Source organism: Bradysia coprophila, unplaced genomic scaffold, assembly GCF_014529535.1.
Source record: "Bradysia coprophila strain Holo2 unplaced genomic scaffold, BU_Bcop_v1 contig_232, whole genome shotgun sequence".
Lineage (NCBI taxonomy): Eukaryota > Metazoa > Arthropoda > Insecta > Diptera > Sciaridae > Bradysia > Bradysia coprophila.
Genome location: NW_023503493.1, coordinates 17,312,089 through 17,335,001, shown reverse-complemented (window position 1 = coordinate 17,335,001; position 22,913 = coordinate 17,312,089). Strand labels below are relative to the sequence as shown.

General features: G+C 34.1%; 3 protein-coding genes across 12 annotated transcripts in view; 1 reads left to right on the top strand and 2 right to left on the bottom strand.

The window, feature by feature from the left end:
- LOC119077076 (calcium/calmodulin-dependent 3',5'-cyclic nucleotide phosphodiesterase 1-like) overlaps nucleotides 1-22,913 on the top strand; it is a 265,077-nt gene that overhangs the window by 191,252 nt on the left and 50,912 nt on the right. The window lies entirely within an intron of this gene.
- LOC119077079 (maltase 2-like) lies at nucleotides 6,323-11,281 on the bottom strand. Of its 2 annotated transcripts, none has more exons than XM_037184239.1 (9): nucleotides 11,155-11,281; nucleotides 8,487-8,658; nucleotides 8,354-8,423; nucleotides 8,019-8,286; nucleotides 7,667-7,951; nucleotides 7,216-7,602; nucleotides 6,783-7,147; nucleotides 6,577-6,720; nucleotides 6,323-6,513 (listed from the first exon to the last, which is right to left on the bottom strand). In XM_037184239.1, the coding sequence occupies exons 2-9, from the start codon at nucleotides 8,653-8,655 to the stop codon at nucleotides 6,384-6,386; spliced, it is 1,818 nt and encodes a 605-aa protein (XP_037040134.1). In that variant the 5' UTR covers nucleotides 8,656-8,658; nucleotides 11,155-11,281; the 3' UTR covers nucleotides 6,323-6,383. The 2 variants fall into 2 exon arrangements, with proteins under 2 accessions (XP_037040134.1, XP_037040135.1); XM_037184240.1 differs by lacking the exon at nucleotides 11,155-11,281 and adding an exon at nucleotides 11,073-11,089 and having other exon boundaries at nucleotides 6,329-6,513.
- LOC119077080 (maltase 2-like) lies at nucleotides 15,303-17,716 on the bottom strand. The gene is made up of 9 exons (XM_037184241.1): nucleotides 17,156-17,716; nucleotides 16,806-17,093; nucleotides 16,649-16,745; nucleotides 16,395-16,573; nucleotides 16,216-16,323; nucleotides 16,057-16,156; nucleotides 15,807-16,002; nucleotides 15,601-15,744; nucleotides 15,303-15,542 (listed from the first exon to the last, which is right to left on the bottom strand). Exons 1-9 carry the CDS (start codon nucleotides 17,651-17,653, stop codon nucleotides 15,407-15,409), a joined length of 1,746 nt encoding a protein of 581 aa, XP_037040136.1. The 5' UTR covers nucleotides 17,654-17,716; the 3' UTR covers nucleotides 15,303-15,406.

Sequence of the window (22,913 nt, the reverse complement as noted above, 5' to 3'; positions counted from 1 at the left end):
TTTATGTCTACAATTTACAATGTTCAACGGGAACATTCATGTGCGAACAACAATGAGTTTGAAATGTAAACGGAGAAGGGTTGATAACGTGTTTTTTTTTCGTTTCGATTTTTATGTATTTTTGAATAAACATTTTATAGACGGTTTTTGATATGTTCCCATAAAAAGTCTGCTGCATTTTTATGGCGAAGGAGATTCCGTGCGAGGAGGCTATTAAAAAAGAGATTTTTTCCATCCGAAATTACGTCGTTAGGGAAATATTCGATTGTAATCTTTTTCCAAATAACCAACAGTGTTTCCGACTTTCATTTTTGATTTGGTTGATTATAGTCCAACGTGCACAATACAATATAATGCAATAAAATACAATGTTTAATAACCAACAATTTCAGTATGATAGGGTTCCCGATTGTACTAATAATAGGCTTTTCTCATCCACGATTTAGATTTTTTTTTCTTCAATATTGATTGTTCTACCTAAAATGTGTGCCCATTCATCTGCAAAAGTAGTTAAGTGGAAAGCTTACTCACTCATCTGTTTAATTTACTCTGCTTGTGACGAAGGTAGATGATGTAAATGTTTATTGCGTCTCTAATCAAAGATTCCTTCTCAAAACAACGAACTTTTTGATTCACCCAATTGATGTCTTGGTAATCAATCGATATCAAAGTTTTTTAAGTTGAACATCACAACTGTCTCAGCTGTATTTATGATACGATATAATGTTTACAAATCAAATACCAGCTGTACGTACATCTATCCTTTCCGTTGCTGCTTAGGAAAACCATACCCAACTCTTTTGCAGAAATAAATTTAAAACAACTCTGCACACACATATATATCCCGAAATCCCATTTAACAACATTTCTCCTCCCGCTTCGGTTATAAAAGAGTTTCCCATTGCTGAAATAGCCCATGTTGAGTATTCGTAAAAAGATTTATGGTCTTGGTGGAAAGATTGAACTCTTTGAACGCATTATCGTCTTATCATTTTTTATAAATCAAGTGAAATAAAATCGTCACTCGACAGTCGACACATAAAGTGTGTACATATGGTGAAGATGATGCTATCTAAATATTTAAACGCATTTAACGTTTAGATCTGGAATATCTGATCTGGAGTTGTATAGAAAGACTCTTCCACGTGTAGACGATTTCGAAGAAACTATGGTTGAGAAAAGTTCATATTCACTATTAACTACTGATAATGTAACAATGATGCTCTTTGTCGTGTCCAGTTTTGATGGAATTCATGTCATTAAATCAATATTTGATTTCGTCTCATTTTCTATTTACTGTTCCTGATGGGCACTATCTTTCATTCTTTCATAATATTGCATGTTGAAGGCAACTCTTCAAATACCTCGCTACATTTTCAATTATTCATTTTATGTTCGTTTTTTGTTGCTAAACCATTCACAAAACACAATTTTGTGGCGTATACGTACATGGAGTCCACAAAAACAATTTTTTTATAATAAAAAAAATACCGCAAATTGCGCAAGGTTGGCATGTACACCACGAATAACGGGGGGTTACTCAAATGAAAAACTGACTGAAAAAAAAACCAGAAATGTTTTACTCGTAAAATATATTTACGTTCTGTCACATTTTTCTGTTCAATAAATTTATGCCAGGTCATATACTGGACTGTCATCGTAAATAAACTGCCAAGTTTGCATATGCGATCGATATGATATTCGTTCATTGTAGGAAAGACGTATCGCATAAGAAATATAATAAGAAGCAAAATGTTTCGTTACTGAATTAAATGGGTAAATAGGTTATATAGGCAGGCTTATCCTTGATATAACACTTTTTATCTATATTTTACTTATCCATAAAAAACGGAAGAAAGAACTGAATATTCTTTTCCCCAACAAAAATTATGTAGAAACACGTATCGGAGCAATGTATACGTGAACTAGAGATGGAGTTAGGTGACCATTAATGTAAATTTAATTTCAATTTGATTTCGTATAGTAATCATTCAGACTAATTTCGAGTGATAACAAATTCAAATGATTGTTTTTAGTGGAAATTGTTAGTTACACTCGCGGAATTTTGAAAACCGACACATTTTCTGTTTCGTGATTTACTGGTTTTTTGTGTGAATTTTGCATGTATTTCTATATGGAGAAATCAGATACTCAAGTAAAACACAGAAATAGAAAATGTGTCGGTTTTCAAAATTCCGTGTGTGAATTATGAATTATGAATTTCCATTAATTTCATTCTTTAAGTTCTTTCTAGTTCTGTAGTTGTCACTACAGTAGCGGACTTTCAATTTTGTGCACTATTTTGATTCAGCTGTTCGACCAGCTGGTCCATATAAACAAAGTAAGCTAATTTTACAATCAGGAGTAGATAAAAATGGCAACAGTAGTTTGTTTATTATCGCCAACAATAAAACTAAAGAGAGTCTCATATGAGTCGAATGTGTCACTAACATTGTGCGAACATTTGTTTCAATCCGAATTTGGTACATTAATTTTTATAATGCAAATCTTTAGATTATTTAGAAACTAAAACCATTTTAGACGTAGAGTATAGTCTTTTAAAATAATTTAGATGCTGAGACTGTTGCATAGGAAAATCTACGAGTAGGTCAATTCTAAACTTCAAAAACTTTCTGTTTCAATGCCTAAATATGTGTTATGAAACAAATGCTCTCCAAAACTTTTGACCACCACGAGTTGTTTAATCATCGGAATTTAAAGTAAAAGTAAGAACCAATGAGAAGCTCGATGACATGAATGCCATGGACATAAAGAGACTAGAAGGTAGATTCAAATAAAAGAATTTAATGCTATTCATACAATACTTTATGAAGTTCAATAAATTAGAAAATGGGTTTTTCACTCAAAATATGTTTTCCAAGCAAAATATGTTATACATGCGAAACATGCTTTTCTATGCGAAACATGCTTTTCTATGCGAAACATGCTTTTCTATGCGAAACATGCTTTTCTATGCGAAACATGCTTTTCTATGCGAAACATGCTTTTCTATGCGAAACATGCTTTTCTATGCGAAACATGCTTTTCTATGCGAAACATGCTTTTCTATGCAAAACATGCTTTTCTATGCGAAACATACTTTCCATACAAAATATGCTTTCCATACGAAACATGTTTTCCATACGAAACATACTTTCTATTCGAAATATGTTTTCCATGCGAAACGTGTTTTCAATGCAAAACGTGTTTTCAATGCAAAACGTGTTTTTCCATGCGACAGACGTTTTCCATGCGAAACATGTTTTCCATTCGAAACATGTTTTTCATTCGAAACATGTTTTCCATTCGAAACATGTTTTCCATTCGAAACATGTTTTACATACGGAACAGGTTTTCCATACGGAACATGTTTTCCATTCGAAACATTTTTGAATACACTATCTTTAGTTTTATTGTTAGCGATAATAAACAAACCACTGTTGCCATTTTTATCTAACTCCTGATTGTAAAATTAACTGAGTTTGTTTGTTTACATGGACCAGCTGGTAAAACAGCTGAATCAAAATAGTGCACAAAATTGAAAGTCAGCCACTGTATATCACGACTTTGTAGGTTTTTCATTAAAAAATACTTTAAATGTCACTTTTAACCTTAATATCTAAGAGTTCCACGCTAAATTTTAATGTCAATTAAAATTAGACGGTAGAAAATCAGAAGAACGTTGCTCTCTCTCTGAATTTCTAGAAACGATGAAATTTTTAATGAGAAAAGAAAATCTGATTAAAAAGCGACGCAAATGTGTTTCTCCAAAAGTAAACGATTTCTGAGGGTAAATTACAGTTTTACAAATTTGAAAAGAATTCCGTTTTTGCGATGTAAATAATTGAAGAAAAAAAAATATCGTCGAAACGATAAACGAGTTCAAATGTTTACTTCTTATGTTATTTTCCGATCTCATTCATATTCCATATCTTTATTTTAAAGCAATAAATTTCTCAACAGCTGCAATTTATAGTTTTTTGAACCATTCATTTCGAATGAAACTAACAATTGAACTTCAACCCGAAATGCAGAGAATTTGAGAAGTATATATGCATTGCATGGTTGGAATTTTAAAATAAATATTGTATGAGGGAAGCGCGCACAGGAAATGTTCAAGAATGCATTATAAAATCGTATTATAACGCGAAAAGATATTATTATCCAGTGTGTATACAATTTTCGAACAAATGTTGTGTGCTGTACGTAGATACTCCTTACCACTCCTTACCTCATTCCAAATTAGCATTTCAATTCGTTTTCGAATTAAACACCCGCTTTTCAAAATCTTTCATCGAACAATCTTGAGGTGTCTGGTGTATATGTAGTGTACGTATACCGTGTATAATACTATGCAGATGTCGTAAATGCTTGAAATTGAAATATATCCTTTAATAATTCTTGAAGGATTTAGGTATTTTAGCAGAATTTTCCGTTCTAAGAACATAATTTTTTCATGATTTAAGCTCTTGTACATGAAGCTCATACTGAGTATAATTGTGTTATTTGAAGTGTTAAAGTACTCTGGTGTGAACGAAACATAATTACATGCAGCGCAAGTAAGAAAAGTCATCCATTTTAAGTGACTGTTGTTTGATTATATCATTGGATGACAAACTGTGAATTTTGTAGCAGATCTGTAGGAATGAATACAAAAACTTGCCAGTGTTCGAGTCTGAGAGGACAGCTTTTTGGTGACATAGTTGGAAATTTTCCAAAAAAAAAACTTTTTAGTTTACAGCAACGTAGCTTACATAATGAAAGTTACATTGTTCGCTGAGGAGGTGAATCATTTGTCAGTCATTTCGCGTTACTCGTACTTGTTCCTGTCGGATCTTATGAAACTACTGCTTTGTGTGAACGAAGTGAACTTAGAAGAATTGAAAACATCCGCCACGATTGTAGATTCAACTTATGGCACATAAAATTCAAATTTTATAACAGCAATGCATCATCTCCTCTGAAATTTCTATTTTCCTAAAATCATTTACCGGATATGGATATACTTTGCATTAGTGTTTCGTTGTTGAAAACATACTGCGCTTTAACTCATATTAATTTTCAATTTTTAGGAACAAACGTGACTATTATCAAAATAGCTATTTCATGAAATCGTTTCTGTAGAGCAGTAGAGCGCTACACATAGTCATTAGAGGAATAAGTACTTTGCTGTGCTGAAATACATTCTATATTCGGACGTTCAAATATAGTTTATCTACTGAAAGTTGAAAAAATGCATAATTTTCAGCATGAATCTAGTTAGCAAAGACAGTCAATTTACACACTAAAATTTCCGTGTGCATAAGTTTATATACTTCAAGGTTCTGAAAGAACAGGTTAAGACACTTTCGAGTTGATCACGAAGGCGGTGAGATCAAAATTTTCCTGTAGCGCCAGCTAGATTTGGAAAATTTTATGCGACGATTTCAACTTACCAAAAAAAAATTGTTTTCAAGTTGGCTTTTCAAACAATATACATGTCTGAATTGTCAAGACTTGTGTTTCACCCGCCTTCGAAAGTGTCTTAACCTGTTCTTTCAGAACCTTTATATACTTAGTTATATGCTTTATGCATATAACCAATATAGCAACTGATGCGCACGCAATAGGTTGTGATTTTCGCCATTTTAAGAAGGAGAAGAATGACGTTTCAGGTCTATGACGCTCAGTAAATACACAATTTGTGAAACTATTTATGTTTCAGGCATTTAGTATACGTTGAATAAATTGGTTTATTGAGTCTATATCTCAATTTCAATAGATGGTTGAAGTAAAAAATCAAAAAGAAAATGTTGACATTGGCGCTGGCGATCAGTTTCGACGGTCAAACCATGAACTTTCATCACAACCCATTGACCGAATCCTCCTACGATCATGTGTAGCAGGATTTTGTTTTGATGTGTTTTGCTTGAAAATTAAGAATATTTCAACTAACAGTAGTTAGTTCAATCTTGTTGCTAACACGCTAGTAAATGGGGTTTGCCGCACACGATGTGCGCAAAACAAGCCCATTTACTAACTAGTTAGCAAAATAGCTATATTGTTGGTACACACATCGAAATAGCGTTGTTTTGCGCACGAGTCGCAGGCGAGCAGAACATAATGTGATTGTGCATCAAAAAAGTTTTATTTTGCGCACTATATGTTAGATTGTCAATACGAGTCGCAGGCGAGCCTAGCATAACACTGTGTTCGTCGTAAAGTACAGATGGGGTAATTAACAAACTTAATATTTTGTAAATGTCTTCAACGAAATGCGGAAAAATATCTAAGAAAATCCTTTCACGCTAGTGCAAGTCCTTAAAGCTTTGAAACTATAAAATTTTAACTTAAATTGAATTTATTGTAAGTTTCTGTAATTGGTTGCTACATTGCTACATAATTTACACATAAATATATCGAATAACTGCAATAATAGCCAGACTTAAAGATAGCGTTGCGCTTACGGCGGAATTTTCCACAACAATAGTGTTGTATTTCGGTAAGGTGACCTCGTTTGTGTTCACATAGTCACTGAAAATTAAAATAAGGAAAATTCAATGCTGCCTGCATCTGCCAATTAGGTGTTCTTCTTACCCTTTATTGTAAATTGTTTGTGTACCAGCGACAAGTACACGGAGCCTTGCGCCAAAAATGTCTGTTAATTTCGTTACATCTACCACTTCTTCTTTATCCCCGAAGTTTATCAAAACTAGTCGAGGATCATGACCTTCGGCAGTTCTATCAAATTCAAATTACGAAATTATGGAAAAGTCCCTGAATGTAAGAATTATACAATTTACCTGGTGTACGCCAAAACTTCATTCACGACAAATGATTCGTAGTCACCCTCAATCATTGTGTCATCTTTACGCAGTTCGGACAACTCTTTGTAGAATTTGAATGTACTCTTTTCGCTGGACTTTTGACGGTCCAAATTTAAAGTTTGGTAGTTTGTGTTTACTGGCAACCAGGTTTTGTTGCTTCCGCACTCACAAAAGCCGGCGTTAGAAGAAGCATCCCACTGGAATGGGGTTCTTACAGGATCTCTTGATGCCCATTCCCAACCTTCTCTGGGTCCTTCCGGATATGCATTACATGCCTGTGGATCGACTGTGTCCGCGAAAGATATTCCGTACCGAAAATCAACCATTCCAATTTCTTCGCCCTATAAAAAATGGACATTGTTATCGCATCCGTTTTTCATGGGACAATTGTTTTTTGTGTCAAACATACATTATATGTGACTGCAATTCCGGGCAACGTCATTACAAGCGTTAACAAAGAGTCAATTTTTTCAGTTCCATACCGTGAGCCTACACGAGGTTGATCGTGATTACCGATGACCCAGTTCGTCATTCTACCAGTTGGAAGAGCATCAATCCGGCTATCAATGACACGCTTGAAATCAGCCGCACTCGACCATTCGTTTAGCTCATTAATCAACACAAAATTAAATGGCATATGAGATCCTTGACGTCCCTCAGCCGATTCGTAATATTTCATTGTGAATGATTCATTTGCATAGGCTTCTGACATCATGATTCTAGTTTCACCGTTATTTTCAGCTTGGAATTCGTCCAATACCTCACGCCACTGGTAGATCATATCGTACACTTCGTCCTAAATGAATGATGAGCTCTATGACAACGACAGTTATTTTCAATCGGAAATTTTTCGTTCTTACCAAGTCTTTGGTGTAGTATTTATGTGTGTATCCGTAAGACAATGGATCTTCGGGATTGTCGATTGGTTCATCCCGTAAATCTTCATACTCAAATAAATGATTAACTGCGTCTACCCTGAAACCGGAAGCGCCCTTTTCCAACCAGAATCGTAAAACATTTTTCATTTCTTCAACCACTTTTGGATTGCGGAAATTCAAGTCCGGTTGTCCCTTATCAAATTGATGGAAATAAAATTCCCCTCTCTGCTCGTTCCATGTCCATGCGTGTCCGTAAAATACAGAATTCTGTAAAATAAAGTTTTCCCGATTTTCACTCAATCACAAAACTACTGGCGCATTTTGTTCACCATACCCAATTGTTCGGTGGTTTCGGCACGCCACTTCCATCATCGATGCCTTTATTCCAAATGTAGTAATCTCTATACTCAGAATCATTTGCCACAGACTTCAAAAACCATTCGCACTGGTCGCTGGAATGATTGGGCACAAAGTCAAGGATAATTTTGATATCCAGCTCTCTAGCCTTTTGAAACAAAAGGACTGCATCCTCCATGGTACCGTATTCTTCTTGAATACCATAGAAATCAGAAATGTCGTAACCAAAATCTTTCATCGGTGACCTAAAATCGAAACAAACATTTATTGGTTATGAACACTTTGCACATCGCACCGATGTATAAGACATACTTGAAGATCGGGCTGAGCCATGTTCCACCAACTCCCAGTTCTTTTAAATGCTCCAATTTGGAAATGATACCTGCAATCAAAACAAAAATTTCAAATATCGATGGACTCTAGGCTAAGGAACCCTAAATTTTACCTTTTATATCACCTATTCCATCACCGTCACTATCTTTGAAAGATCTGGGATAAATTTGGTAGAAAATTGCCGTCTCATACCAATCACGAGAAGTATGTTTTGGTGATGCGATGAATGACGCTTGACTTATGGTTGCAAGTGTTACACTTAATAATAGTAGCAGCAACATTTTTTCTGGACAAATGAAAAAGTAAACTCAAAGTTATAATTTTGAAATGAGGAGCGTCACTGATCGTTGTCGTCATTCCACTTGGACTTTTTTTTCATTATCTCGTTAATGAACTTGCTGAATAATTCAGATAAATAATCGTGAGTGCTTGAATGAAGAGCAATCACTTTAAGCTTAAAAACGCAACATTGAGATTAACAAATGTGAACCGCTTTGGGTAGAATTGATAAACGTTCACACCAGATACGATCTCTATCAAAGAATTACTTTGAAAACTTTGTACTCTTCAATGAAAGATTTCCGATTGAAAATTATCTTTTCAACGACTTAGTGACGAAAAAGAAATTTTTTTGCTACCTTAATTGTGAAGAACGTTACGTTCATCTCGATGATAAATAACTATTTAAAATTCACAGTTTAAAAAAAACAAAATTTCACTGCTGAACGGATTTAGCTCGCTCTGTTTTAAATTATTCAAGTAATCGTCAATTACTTCAGATGTTCGTCGATTACACCTGAGTATACCGAGCTGGCATTGAAGTTAAATCGAGATAGACAATGACGTAAACTTAATTGTTAACAGTACTTAATCATCGGGCTGCGCGATTTTTTCATAGTACAATAGGACACCAGTACACAGTTCACCGCATATTTTTGAGAATTTCGAGGAAATATTTTCAAAAAAAAAACCAGGGCTTCTCGCAGAGGAAAAACTTCCATTACGTTGTTTCATTTCGCAACTATATGGATTGATTGGTGGTCTGTTCTTTGTTGAACATAATTGAAATTGAAATTTTCCAGCGAACTAGTAATTTTGTTTGAAAAACATTTTGCGTGTACGTCTATAACGTAGAATTTAGAGAAACCAAACATGAAGTTGAACCTACAGAACTTGCAATTGAAAGCTTACACTCTTGACGTTGTAGCACGAACGTAGATTTTTTTACAAAAATTTTGTATGTGAAGGCCATTATACCGAATTTTACGTTCACTCAATGTGTTTTTGAAAAACTGTTTCAAAAATGCAATCAACTTTTTGGAAGTCACGATCGATCTCCAAAGATCTTCTGAATTTCGTGATAAAAAGGCTTTTCTTACATTGAAAGCTTTAAAGCTCAGTGTCGATGTACTCACGATTAAAGCGTTCATCAAATTTCTGCCCATTTTTGAAAATAAATGAAATTAAATGATTTCAGCTGACGTGCTAGCTTATTATTTCCGTCGAATTGATAAATCAAGTTAAATCGATATCGATGTTAATTGAAAGTCGATTTAAAATGAAAAGCAAAAATAACTGTCACCCATTTAAGAGGAATCTACACATGGCTAAATTGTTGCCTACATTTGGGGGCAAAATTATTATTATTTCGATGATAATTTTGGACTCGCATCCATTTACGAAAAAGTACGACCATCGTTTGGTGTTAAAATGTGTTAGCTTTCAGTAAAAATTTAAATGTTTGTGGTGATGTAACCTCAGTTCGAGAAAACTCAATATTTCACGAAAATTCACACATATTTTGAGTTTTCTCGGAGTTGGGTAACATCACCACAAACATTTAAATTTTTGATGAAAACTAACACATTTTAACACCAAACGATGGTCGCACTTTTTCGAAAAAGGATGCGAGTCCAAAATTATCATCAAAATAATAATAATTTTGCCCCGCAATGTAGGCAATAATTTAGCCATGTGTAGATTCGTCTTAAATATTTTTTATTAGACAATGCCTAATGTCGATAGACGACGATTGATTACGCCACTTCAAACTAATTCCAAAATAATGTCAGGAGTGAGCTCTTCATAGACGATTAAAATCGGATTGGTTTACATAGTTAGTCACATTTTTATGAAATATCATTCAGGGAAACCTTCAAGAAGTCTATGTTCACATTGCTATATTTTTATATTTTTATTCGAGAACTTCAAAATCATCCCATAAATTTGTTTTACAGTGTTTGACATTTCAAATGTCTCACTGTCAAATTTTTCTGAGAATTTCATTGTGGCATTGCGAATTCACAATGACATTCTTTGAAAAAAGAAATGTTAGAAGAAATTTGAAATGTTAAAGCCTGTACATGCTTTTGTTTTTCCTAGGGGCGAAAGTGGCGAATTACTGAACACCTAGGGAAAACAAGAAAATTGGTTTAGGTTTCAAAAGCATGTACAATCCATTACAAAACTCGGGATAAAAGTTGAAAAGCTTTCTTTTCGTGTGATTATTGACATCAGCTTCGCCTCGGATCAACACACGAAAACTCTACTTTTGAACTTTTTATCCCTTGTTATGTAAATAACTATAAATCAATCACTTCAGAGTGTCTTGAAATGTTAGACTTTTATTGCAGCAGACAATTATTGCGCAATAAAATTTTCAAACATTTTAGACATAGCAAAAATGTAAAAGACATCCCAAAACTCTTCAACTCTCGATTGTTGCCGGGCTGTCGATTTTTTCTAATTTTGTTGATTAAATTAAGAGAAAATGAACTTACTCGGAGTGATGTCTACCGTATTGGTCGACAATAATTTACTTAATGATTTTTTTCACCCATAAAACGAATGTTACATCAAACGAGACCCTTTTATCACATTAGCACAATCGACATTTTATCACCGACATGTATAATATTCGAGATAATCAACAATCCTACGTCCATTATAATAACTTGTCATTAGTATTATTGAACCATTGTTGTAAAAACAATAATTTTACTCTGTCCAATCATATCATAAATTCGCCAATAAAATATATGGGAATCAAGATCCATGTGTGCGAATGGAACAATGATGCAATGATTTAAAGTGGTTATCATGAACGCTTCACTACAACTTTTTTGCGAAACAATTTTTTTTAACTGTATCATCGAACGGCTCAACATTGACTGTAACATTTAGAGTCCTTTTCCATTAATATGACATAAAAATGATTGTCAAGGGTATCCCAAAATAGATTTATCCGATTCCGAAAACAAGAGCTTATTCTTTGATCGAAAGAGGATAACATTCAAGCAAACAAGTAAATCAATAGTGTCCCTTACCATATTTTCCTTTCAGCTTAAAATATTTCGATTCGAATGAAGAATCCTATCATCGAAACATAAATCACTTATTGCTACCATGGATATACTGGTAGCATTGTGTACAACCAGATTCTAAAAATATTTACAGTAACATCGACCTGTTCGACCGCAGAAGGTGAAAGAATGGGCTGAATTAACAAAATAGAAATGAAAAAGTTGGAAAAAGGGGTTTCACACATCCCACACAATATTGAAAATGATTGAAAGTTGGAATTAGTTTATTTAAGAAAATTGATTGGTAGTACAAAGTGATTTTAACTTTATATCATCGCCATACTACCAGTTTTAGAAAAAAAAAACCGTGTGCTCTGCTGCTTGTTAATCATTTTGAATTTTGACTAGTTGGACAGTTGTTCTCTTTATATTTTCACATTACAGCACCACAAGCACTTAACCGTTTACCCATAAATAACGTCTAACGAAAGTCAAACGATAAGCTCTGAGTTTCATGAACTTATTATACAAAAATATAAATTAAACGAAATGACGAACAAGATTTCGCAACAATCTTCTGAAAAATGTTAGATCAAAAGGAGTAATAGACCCGATAATAAATCTACTGATGCCGTTTGTGAAAGATTGTACGCTGGATTCGAAACTGCTTACCGTACAAATACAATTCGTTGACTAACTGTTCTATTACTATTAGGCATAACATCATATTATTCATCTCGCACTACGCTTTGACGTAGATCAAAATGTTTATAAGTTCCATTATCTATGTTTTTATAATATCGCGAATAATAATACGAACATGATTAACAGTGAATACATCTGGTTAAAGCATTTATGCTGCTTCCGTTTGCCTTGTTTAATGTTTTACAATTGGAAATAGTATGAGATGTGCATTTTTTCCTCAGAAGTTGAATTCAACAACTGGTCCGCAAAACACACTTCTTACTTTTTGTATAATAAACAATCAAATCATCAGCTGACTAGCAATATGTATGTGTTCTATGTATGGCTTTTCTTTGGGTCAGGGACTATTTTTGTGGAAACATTTGCTTTATTTTAATAAAAACAAATTTCGAATATTTTGGAAAATTTAGAAAAGTTCAAGAAAATGTCGAAAAATATGGGAAAATGTTTTCTCAAAAATAGTCACTACTTTCGATTGTTTACTATTCAAACAGTGTGTATTAACGGTAGCAGCTGGAGTTAAAAATTGTTCATCTCAAATTACTTCAAATTGTATGTTTATGTTTACAGAGATAATAAAATTCAATTGAGCTTCTATGTAAAAACAGTAAAACGAATTGAAGGTCAATATTATGGTTTTTCTTCCATTCATAATGTAAAATATAGACTATATTCAGGGCATATTTTTGGGAATTTTAAAACTGAAAAATTCTGACAATTCCTAACAAGTCTGAAAAGTCCTAAAAATCCTGAAATTTCTTTTTTTTAGTTTTTCAATATTTTACGGAATTAAAGTTTCCGAAAATAGGCCCTGCTTTATTTTCGTGCAATTTTTTTATCTAATGCTGACGTTCCGCGAATGATTGCTAAAACATCATGAAATGTTTCGTTATTTTTTGCACAAAAAATTGCAAACAAAATATGGTAAAAATAAGTTGGCTTGACAGGCCCTGACTGGCCATACTGGGCGTTCGGGCGATCCCCGAAGGGCATTTTGCCTTCGTCGAACGAAGTCCCTACAGGGCTTTCTTAAATTTTAACCATTCAAACCAATGAAGCCCATTTTAGCGAGCATAAACAAAATCTTTAATTTCCAATCGAAATTTCTCTACTGATGCCTTTCCGTCAATTCTTTCTTCTATTTCCAATCAAAATTTTCTTACTGAGGCCATTCTCTTGATTTTTTTTACGATTTCCAATCGAAATTTTCCTACTGAGGCCTTTCTCTCAATTTTTTGCTATTACCAATCAGTTCGGAAGTCCTAAAATGGGGCCTTTTTTCTCGTATTTTCGAAAATTTAACAAATTGGCTTCTCTTAAAAAGCTAAGTTTTACTATTTTGAACTCTTAAATGTGTTATTCATGAATAATATTTGAATTTCGGTCAAAAAATTTCATTTACTCGCTATATTTAAAATGTTAATTGTATCCATACTCGAAAAAAGGCCATATTTTGGGACTTCCAACAGCGAAACCAAAAAATATTTTAATTTACCTATCGAAACTGTGCGTCTGCTGGATGCGCTATTGCGCTAATACCTACAAAATAAGCTATCATATACAATAGCTTGAAAAAAAATTCACCCAAAAGATATGACTTTTTCACTTGAAAATTGCACCTCGGTGAAACTTGGTGCTATACCAAAACGAGGTTAAAACATTTTCTAACTTTTTTTAATTTTTGTATGTTTTAATAGACCCTCTAGATGCCGTACAGAGTGAGAACTCTGCAAAAGCATCTGTAGATTTGTTTTGGTTCGGACCCACAATCCAGCTACCTCGTTTTGTTCGAAAATTTAAAAAAAAAACAGCGCAGCGGTGCAAGCTTATATTGACTTATAAAAAAAAACTTTTTGCTGATTATTATTGCTAGTGCGATGGTGAATCGCGGTAGGTCGGAATCCCGAATCTCTAAAAATAAAAATTGAAATCGACACACCCTACTATTTAATAGTAGATTATGCACCTCTGTCTAAAATGTTTATTTTGACGAATTGGAAGTTGGCTACCGAGGAGCCAAAGGCAGAGGTGCCTACGGTATTGTATATGCCAAGAACAGATACAATCGAGATAAACAGAGGGATAACGCCGAGATTATCGATCTAGGCAGAAAAAAATCGTCATATAGTACTCCGTAGCACTCTGAATGTGATCTGAAGATCTGTTGACTGCCATAAATAATAAAATATTGGACTCGGTTTATTTCAGATTGTCGAATCCGTTTCGTTTTTACTTTGTTCATAGAACATTTAAGGTTCGAGGTGCAATTAATAATTTTATAAAATCCTTCAACTGGTCTTTTTTAACAAAAATAAAAAGTGCAGAATAGCAACTTTGGATGACTTAATGCTTTCGCATTTCACATGCATATCTCATGCATCGGAATGATCGGAATCCATTGGTCTCAAAATTCAAGTAATGCTCTAAGGTTTCACTACATACTTCTTGGCGCCAATTTCACGATAAGTTTTTTTTAAATACCAATAGTATTCATCGGTTCTTCCCATCGGAAAATTTACGAATTTACGGTCGAATTGATAAGAGAAAAATATTGACTGTCTTAAGTTATACGTCGCAAAAGATTAATTAATCCCATTGTGGTGAAATATGAACTTGAATTTATGATCCAAAATCATTAGCACAAGCTATTGTTGACTCATAACAACCTTATAGTTTCGCTTCTACTGATAATGCTGAGATAATAGGCTTGTTAATAACCTTATTAGACAATATGTAATCAACGCCGATACGAATTTTAATAGATATCGATTGGGAATTTGATAAATGACTCTTAATCTTAGCAGGTTTTCTTTCAAATTGATTTATCGATTGCTATAAATGGTTGGATCAAGGTTCACATCACAGTAAGTTTTCAAGAAAGAATTATTGTCGTCAATATGTGTCATACTACTCATAATGCTTGTTTGAAAACACAAATACTTTATTATCTCATTAATTGGTTATACCTGATAACAGGAGCCCACTAATTGATCCTTACCGTGGTCTTCGGTACATTAACGTTAAGTTAAAAAATTAACATTTTAATAGCGACTGTTAAACTGACTATCAAAGAAATGGTCTGAACTGAAGCTGAAGAAGCTGCACGGAAAACAAGAGCATCAAAACCATCCAATTGAATATTTGTATTTTGAACTTCGTTTCTGAAATGGAAATTCAATCAAAACATTTGCATAAAAAAACTAAAGCCCACTCTTATACCCTAATCGGTATTTCGATAGTTCTGCAGATGCAGCAACTGTTAATGGATTTGGTATATTCAAGAAAATGTTGCTCAAATTAACTGAAACGGCAGATCCATCCAGATTTACAATAACAAGATAGGTGGGATGACCTGGTAATTCTCTTTAAAATCACAAATTATGAAAATTAAACGATAAAACGAGAGCCTATCTAAAACTACCTACCTGGTAAAAGCGAATAACGTGCGCGATAAGACCTTCATTCGGATGTCTCCATCAATAATTGTCTCCTCTTTCCTAAGACTGGTCAACTCTTTGTAATGGTGATAGCTGCTTCGACTTAATGTTTTAAGTCGTTCCAAGTTTATTATAGCAAAATTGTCGTTAACAGGCAACCATGTCGTTGAATTCGTTGAAAAACCTAAAGTAATTCATTGTAGCGATTTGGTCGCTAGTCTCATCGATTCAGACATACCTGCTGAAACGCTACCATCCCATTGCATCGGAGTTCTGTTAGGATCTCGGCTGTCACTTATCGGAAAGTCATAGTTATCTTGCATACCAATTTCTTCACCCTAAATGCACTTATTATAAGACATCGATGCAATCAACATTTCGCCATAAAATAACTCACATAGTACGTAAAACTGACTCCAGGCAACATAAGATTCACTGTGTTCAATATGCCAACGAAAGCGCTTCCTAATTTCGATGCAACCCGTCTGTGATCATGAGAACCAACCTTGCAAATAATTGAATTTGTTTTTCGTGCAACTTTGTAATCTCTTTGCATTTTGTTTGTATTTTACATACCACCCAATTCGGTGTGTGACCCATTGGCATGTTGTCCAGCCAAAAATCGATATTTCCCTTAATATTTCTGGCGTCGAAACCACTTTCTAAGTAAATAAGCTGAAAGTTAAACGGCATATTGGCTCCCAGTGTGCCATTTTCCGATACATAATACCTCATGGTATTTTCAGCATTGGCATCTGCGAATCGTTAGATAAAATCGCTACAGAATCTATTTCCGTTCAGTTTAATTTTGTCACAAAGGAGAACCTTACAAGCTTCAGTCATCAAAATTTTGTCGGGTAAACTATTTTCGGTTGTGTAATCATCAAGCATTTTGCGCCAATCGTAGATGAATTCGTAGGTTTCAGGCTAACAAATCTTTTTTAATGGAATCATTCAATGTGGGTTTGTAACTGATGGGTGTATTACCAGATCTTTTGTATAAATATGGTCCACATAATCGTATGAATTTGGATCGTTATTCCAATCGTTTCTTGGCTCATCGGGAAAATTTGGATCCTCAAACATGTGGTTTATAGCGTCAACTCGAAAGCCAGACACTCCTTTTTGCATCCAAAACTTCAGTACGTTGGTCATTTCAAGAACCACTGCAGGATTACGATAGTTCAGATCAGGCTGTTCTGGGAAGAATTGATGAAGATACCACTGATCACGTTCTATGCGATATGTCCAAGCCGAACCACCGAATACTGATTTCTGTTAAACAAAGGAAATAACTTGGGTACTCTAGACAGAACTTAGATTCGATCAATTCTCACCCAATTATTCGGCGGGACTTTAACTCCGTCAATTTCATATCCATTGTGCCACGTATAGAATTCATCATAATCCGGATTTCTTAGCAGAGACTGAACAAACCATTCACATTGGTCGCTTGAGTGATTCGGCACGAAATCTAATAATACATGTATTCCAAGACTCGTGGCAGTTTGTAAGAAATTGTCAAAATCAGCCATAGTGCCGTACTCATCATGGACGTTATAAAAGTCCGACACATCATAGCCAAAATCTTTTAACGGCGACTGAAACATTGGACTCATCCATATTGTATTGACACCGATATCTGCCAAATGATTCAATCGTGACGTTATTCCGATTAGATCACCGATTCCATCGCCATTGCTGTCTTGAAATGATCGCGGATATATTTGGTAAATGGTGGCATGTTCCCACCACTTTTTATCCGACGCATATGTAAAGCTTACAAAGCTGAATGTTATAAGTAGGATAATGACTACGCAGCTTTTCTGGTTCATTTTGAACGATGAATTCAGATGAACATTGTCGTGAGAAGAACGATTGGCAACTACTTTCGAAACAATTATAATTATCAGTTTACGCTCGCATAATGCCTATCTATGATGATAACTGTGTATCGTCAGTCTTTCGCTGAGAAAAATATTCATAGTCGTTCGGGCATTAATATGCGATAAGATTTACAAATTGTTTATTTCTTGGAAGGCTAGAAAGTACTAACGACAAAGACGTATACGAGAGCAAAGTTCGCATTTATTCTGGCTAGTTCCATGTAAATTGTAAATTTCCATTTTCGTATATTCCCCAACACCACCATCTCTAATCTAATATTCAACCTTACCTACTGTTTAGCAGGTATAAAAAGCATTTCGTTTGATGCCCACCGAACGTTAAAACATTTAATTACATGCATGCACTATAAAGCTGCCTGTAACCTTAAAAGGATCGACATATACATAATTCCGTCCAAAATAGCAAATGTACAACATAATTCCATTTGAAATGGTTGATAACATAATAACGTGCGTTAAAGCCAACAGAATGATAATGTTTCTCGTATTCGTACATAGTATCATTTGATGTGTTTATTAACCGACACATTTCAAGAACAAAATCCATGTTTTGTATGAAAACATGGAAATTTATGTTACCACATACCAGTCTTTAATCGGTCAATTGCAATACTGAGAACTAGGGCTATAATCCAATGAAAGTAGAGAACAGGTAAGTATGGTCGATCGCCAAATTCGTCTTAAACGCACTCACATTTTATGTCAAAATAATATGAAAATGAGTGCGTTTAAGTACGAAAATCAAATTTTTATGTACATCGGGCGGACAATAGACCATACCTGTTTTACACTTTCATTGCTATAATCGATGTATTACGCAATTCGTACACAATTTTATCGGCAAATATCATCGTCCTGTGGAAACGGTTAAATTGCAACGGGCTTCGGTTTGTATGGACAAAGTATTGCACAAATCCTAATTGCTTAGAGAAAAATATGTTAAAACTGATGAAGTACAAGATTTTGTACTTAACACTCAAAAAATTTAAAAACTGTAGACGTGACTTGCCGTCTGGTTTTTCTACACTGTAAAAAGGAAATGCGTACTAAATCAATAATCAAATCATATGTGATATTTGGTGGGTGACAGTGATGGTCCTAAGGCTTCTGTGGCATTCATTCAAACATCTCAAAGCATTTGATTATTCATTTCGTGAATAAGTCTGAATCTGCAAGTCTTCCATCGTCGAATGAAATCTCCTCTTTCTGCACCTTGAAGAAAGTGGTATCCAACGAAAAGTCCAATCTGTGTGCATGATTTAGATAAAGCGTGAATACAAATTGAAATTGTTCTCTGAATATCAGTTTAGCTTTTGAAATCATTTTCCATTAAAATAAAAACAAAAAAGAGAACACAGTGGCAAAATTCACTTTCAATTTCAATTCAATTTAATTTCAAAATCTCTTGAATATGCGTCCTCCGTGCTCTAGAATATGGTATCAAAAATAACAACGGTTTGTACAAAATGTGTTGTGTGCCATGCAAAAAACAACGACTATATAAAATAATGCCCGAAAAAGCTCCTATTAAAATAGAAATACACAAGCGACTACCCATAGCAAATATTATTTGAAACGAAAGGATATATAAGTAAACTACGTAACTACGTTATGCTGGTATCGCAAATTAGATATCCAATTCTCATCATCCATGTTTTATTAAATACAACCACCTCCGATTCGTCCGAAAATATTTGCTTTTATGCCAACAGAGGTAGAAATTCTCGTTTACACTGGTGCGCACCATAAATTCTGCAATTTTCTTGCATAATTTACGAAATAGCATCTGTATCATTGAATTGTTTGTTTTACTTATGCATATAGCTTAATGCTCAATGTCGTGATAGTTTCCGGATGCTAAGTGATCAACATTATAAGATATCGAAACGACGTCTTAATTCAAACGACATCAAGAAGTTCATTTTTTACGTTTAGATTAAGAAAGATAGTATGGTTGTTCCTGAAATTTTGTATTTTATTGTTACGAAGTTCCATTGGAGTTTCATACCAGGCCGTGTTAGGGCGTCATAATATCCATAAAATAACATTTTCTTGTACACATTACCCGTACAATCGAATATGCTTTTTAGCTATTATTTTGAGCAAGTTTTGTTTTAATGGCCAAAAGTTTTCGCAAACTTTTTGTTCGTTCAACGAAACAATGAGTTGTTACGTATTTATGTGATGCTTTAGTGCTTTATATATGTGGGTTTTGTTTGATATACGAATAACATTCGCTCCGTTTAGTGATGATGGTTTTAATTTCTTGCGCTGAGTCATCAAAGTATAAGTAGTTTAGTCGTCCGTAATAGAAGCACAGCTCTACGAAATAAAATATTAATTCTTTGGCAACGGCAAAGGTGTGAAAATGTGTATTTAATGAACCAAAGTTTTTAATTATAAAGTTTTTGTTGAGAACATTAAATGTACTCTATGCGATCGTTACGAATACACTCAATAAATTAATGATAAAGTCATTCACAACATTTGTCTGTCAGTGTATCTGATAATTACACCTAATTGTTACCTTCCATTTCACGAAAATTTATTTAAACGACGACCGTTTCTCATATTCTCTTATATTCTTCGGTTTTGCAGGAGTTTGCATGGCATGGCGCATTCAAATATAATGAATGAATAATTATCAATTGCAAGCTAAAAGTTTATATCAAATTATGTAGAGCATCAAAAACGTAATGGGATTAGGCGAGACGTCTGAATATTAATGGAAACAATCTGCTGTTTTTCTCAGAATGAGAAAAAACACAGAGCAGATTATAGAAAAGATATATAACGTTGCACTAGGGTAGCTTTGCTTATGGAAAACTTGTGATTTATGATGGTTATTTTAATTCATTTTTAGATTGTCAGAAGATTCAAATAAAAGTTGGTTGTTGAATAATGGGTTTTCGGCCATATGTGCACACGTACACCATTATAGTCTAATAAGCAGACTACTCGAACATGAAAGGTAAAGCCAAAATGTTCGCATTACAATCCTATAACTTGTGACTCATATGTCGTCCTAACAAATTAAATCGTTCCTCTTTTCGTTTTATTTTCAATTATTCATTATGTGACCGAGAGATGTAGTTTCTGAACTTGTTCGGTGCAATTTAGTGATTTCGTCAAATATTCTTTTTGTAAAACTTTCACTCTTACTTCCCATTTGACCGTAACGGTTCATAAAGCTAACACAACTGTAGTCGAAATGAAAACAGACGAAAAACGCTTTTCAGCTTCCAAGAGATGATTTCGCATAGCGAAAGTTATTCGTGTGAACGTGGTTCATTTGCGGTCTCGTGTTCGTATGTGCGGTTTCTACTCTGTTCAAACAGCAATATAGCAAAAATGTGTACGTTAAGCTCCATATAATATTACACACAATAAGAAGGGCTTTCTGCATTAACTTGAATTGGTAATATAAATCTCGGAAGCAATTAACATCAGCGATGATGATGATAATGATGATGATGATGATGGTTTCGGTATTATATGAGTTCGAATTTCAACGGCACACAGAATACCAGCAGAATTTTTATTTCTAACGTAAACAGTGCTGTTGTTCTATCAAGATCGAAAGTTTAATTATAGAGTTAAAGTGTGTGGTAACTGCTGTAGTCATAATTTGACGGCATGACAGGGTTTACAATATTCGTTTGTTTCGATTTGAACATATTGTAGTGGGTCAAACGAGTCTACTGAAAATACAATCATTGTTCAGGAAAAAACCCCTCTCCCATTTCGCTTAGTGAGCTTGATTCGAAGTACAATAAAACATACGAGAAACTATTTGCACCACAAACATAACGTGTCGTACAAGCAAATAACGATTTAAAACAAGTGTGTAAATAGCGTCAACGCATTAAGGAACTTACTGATTACATTGCTTAATTTTATTATAAATTCAACATGTCATCGACAGTATGCACAGAGCCATGTTGTGCACATTCATATTCATTTCAATTTACTGCAATGTTTCTGCAAGTTATTTATTGAGGAAAATATTATTTCGCGACAATTTATACCGCTATCGTTCGCCGAGGATAGGAACAGTTACGACTGCAATGCAGTAGCATCATTAAATTAGCAAAAGTTTTCCATTTTTAATTAATAATAAGGAAATTTACATAAATATTTTGTTATCGTCACGAAGATGCAAAGTTACAACGTTGTACATTTTTCGCTGAATCAGTTTGTTTTTTTAAGTTTTCTTGTTTCTGAAAATGTAATCAATGTTCCAGTCCGTGTGAAAATTTTTCTGTAGTGATTACCTCATTACCTAGGGTCGAAAGTGGCTTATTACAACCCTAGGGATAAAAAGTACATTGACTTTAAGCTTGCTCGGGATAAAAATGAAAAGTGTCGTTTTCGTGTGTTTATTGATCTCGGCTTCATCTCGGACAATAAACACGAATACTCTACTTTTGATCCCCCGTTTTAAGTAAAATACTATTATTTGTCGAGCGTCTGAAAGTTCGCTTGCTCTACCGTAGAAAGATATAAAAAGTCTATTTTACTCAACGACTGAGAAGCTTTATCTCGTATCTTTGAGTAAATTATTGTGCATTTCTGTGTGGTTCACCTCTCCTAAGGCGCCAGCAAAAACATTTCAACAATACAATGATTTATTAAAACTGTCGCATTAAATCTATCTACAAATCTGCTATAAACCGAACTAGTTCAAATGTGCGACGTGCACAGACTTCTAGTGCACAAAAATTAAGCTGTACGCATTCAACTCTGTAAATGTGAGAATTCATCGGCTATTCATCTGTTATCGATAAAGACGACGAAAAAAATGACAAGCTCTAGGTAATACGGTCCTTTGAATAGTAACATTCATGTTAATAAAATTGAAGTACAAGATTTGAAATCAACAGATCAAAAATACTTTGATCGATGGAAGTAATACACCGGTCATGTGGTTATTTACTTACTTACTTACTGACATATGGTTACCGTCTGTTTATAAATGGCTGTTGGCGTTTACATACCTTAAGAGCCTTTTTTAATTTTCTAGATCTAACCGTTTTTATAGAAACTAATTAGGCTGCAACCCGAAATTTCAGTAATTTAAAATGTTCGGTATGGCTTTTAGCTTTCAGCATTCGTATTATCTCATTCATTTAATTATTTCGTAAAGTAAACGTTACGACGGTAATTTATGGTGTATGCACTATCTCCT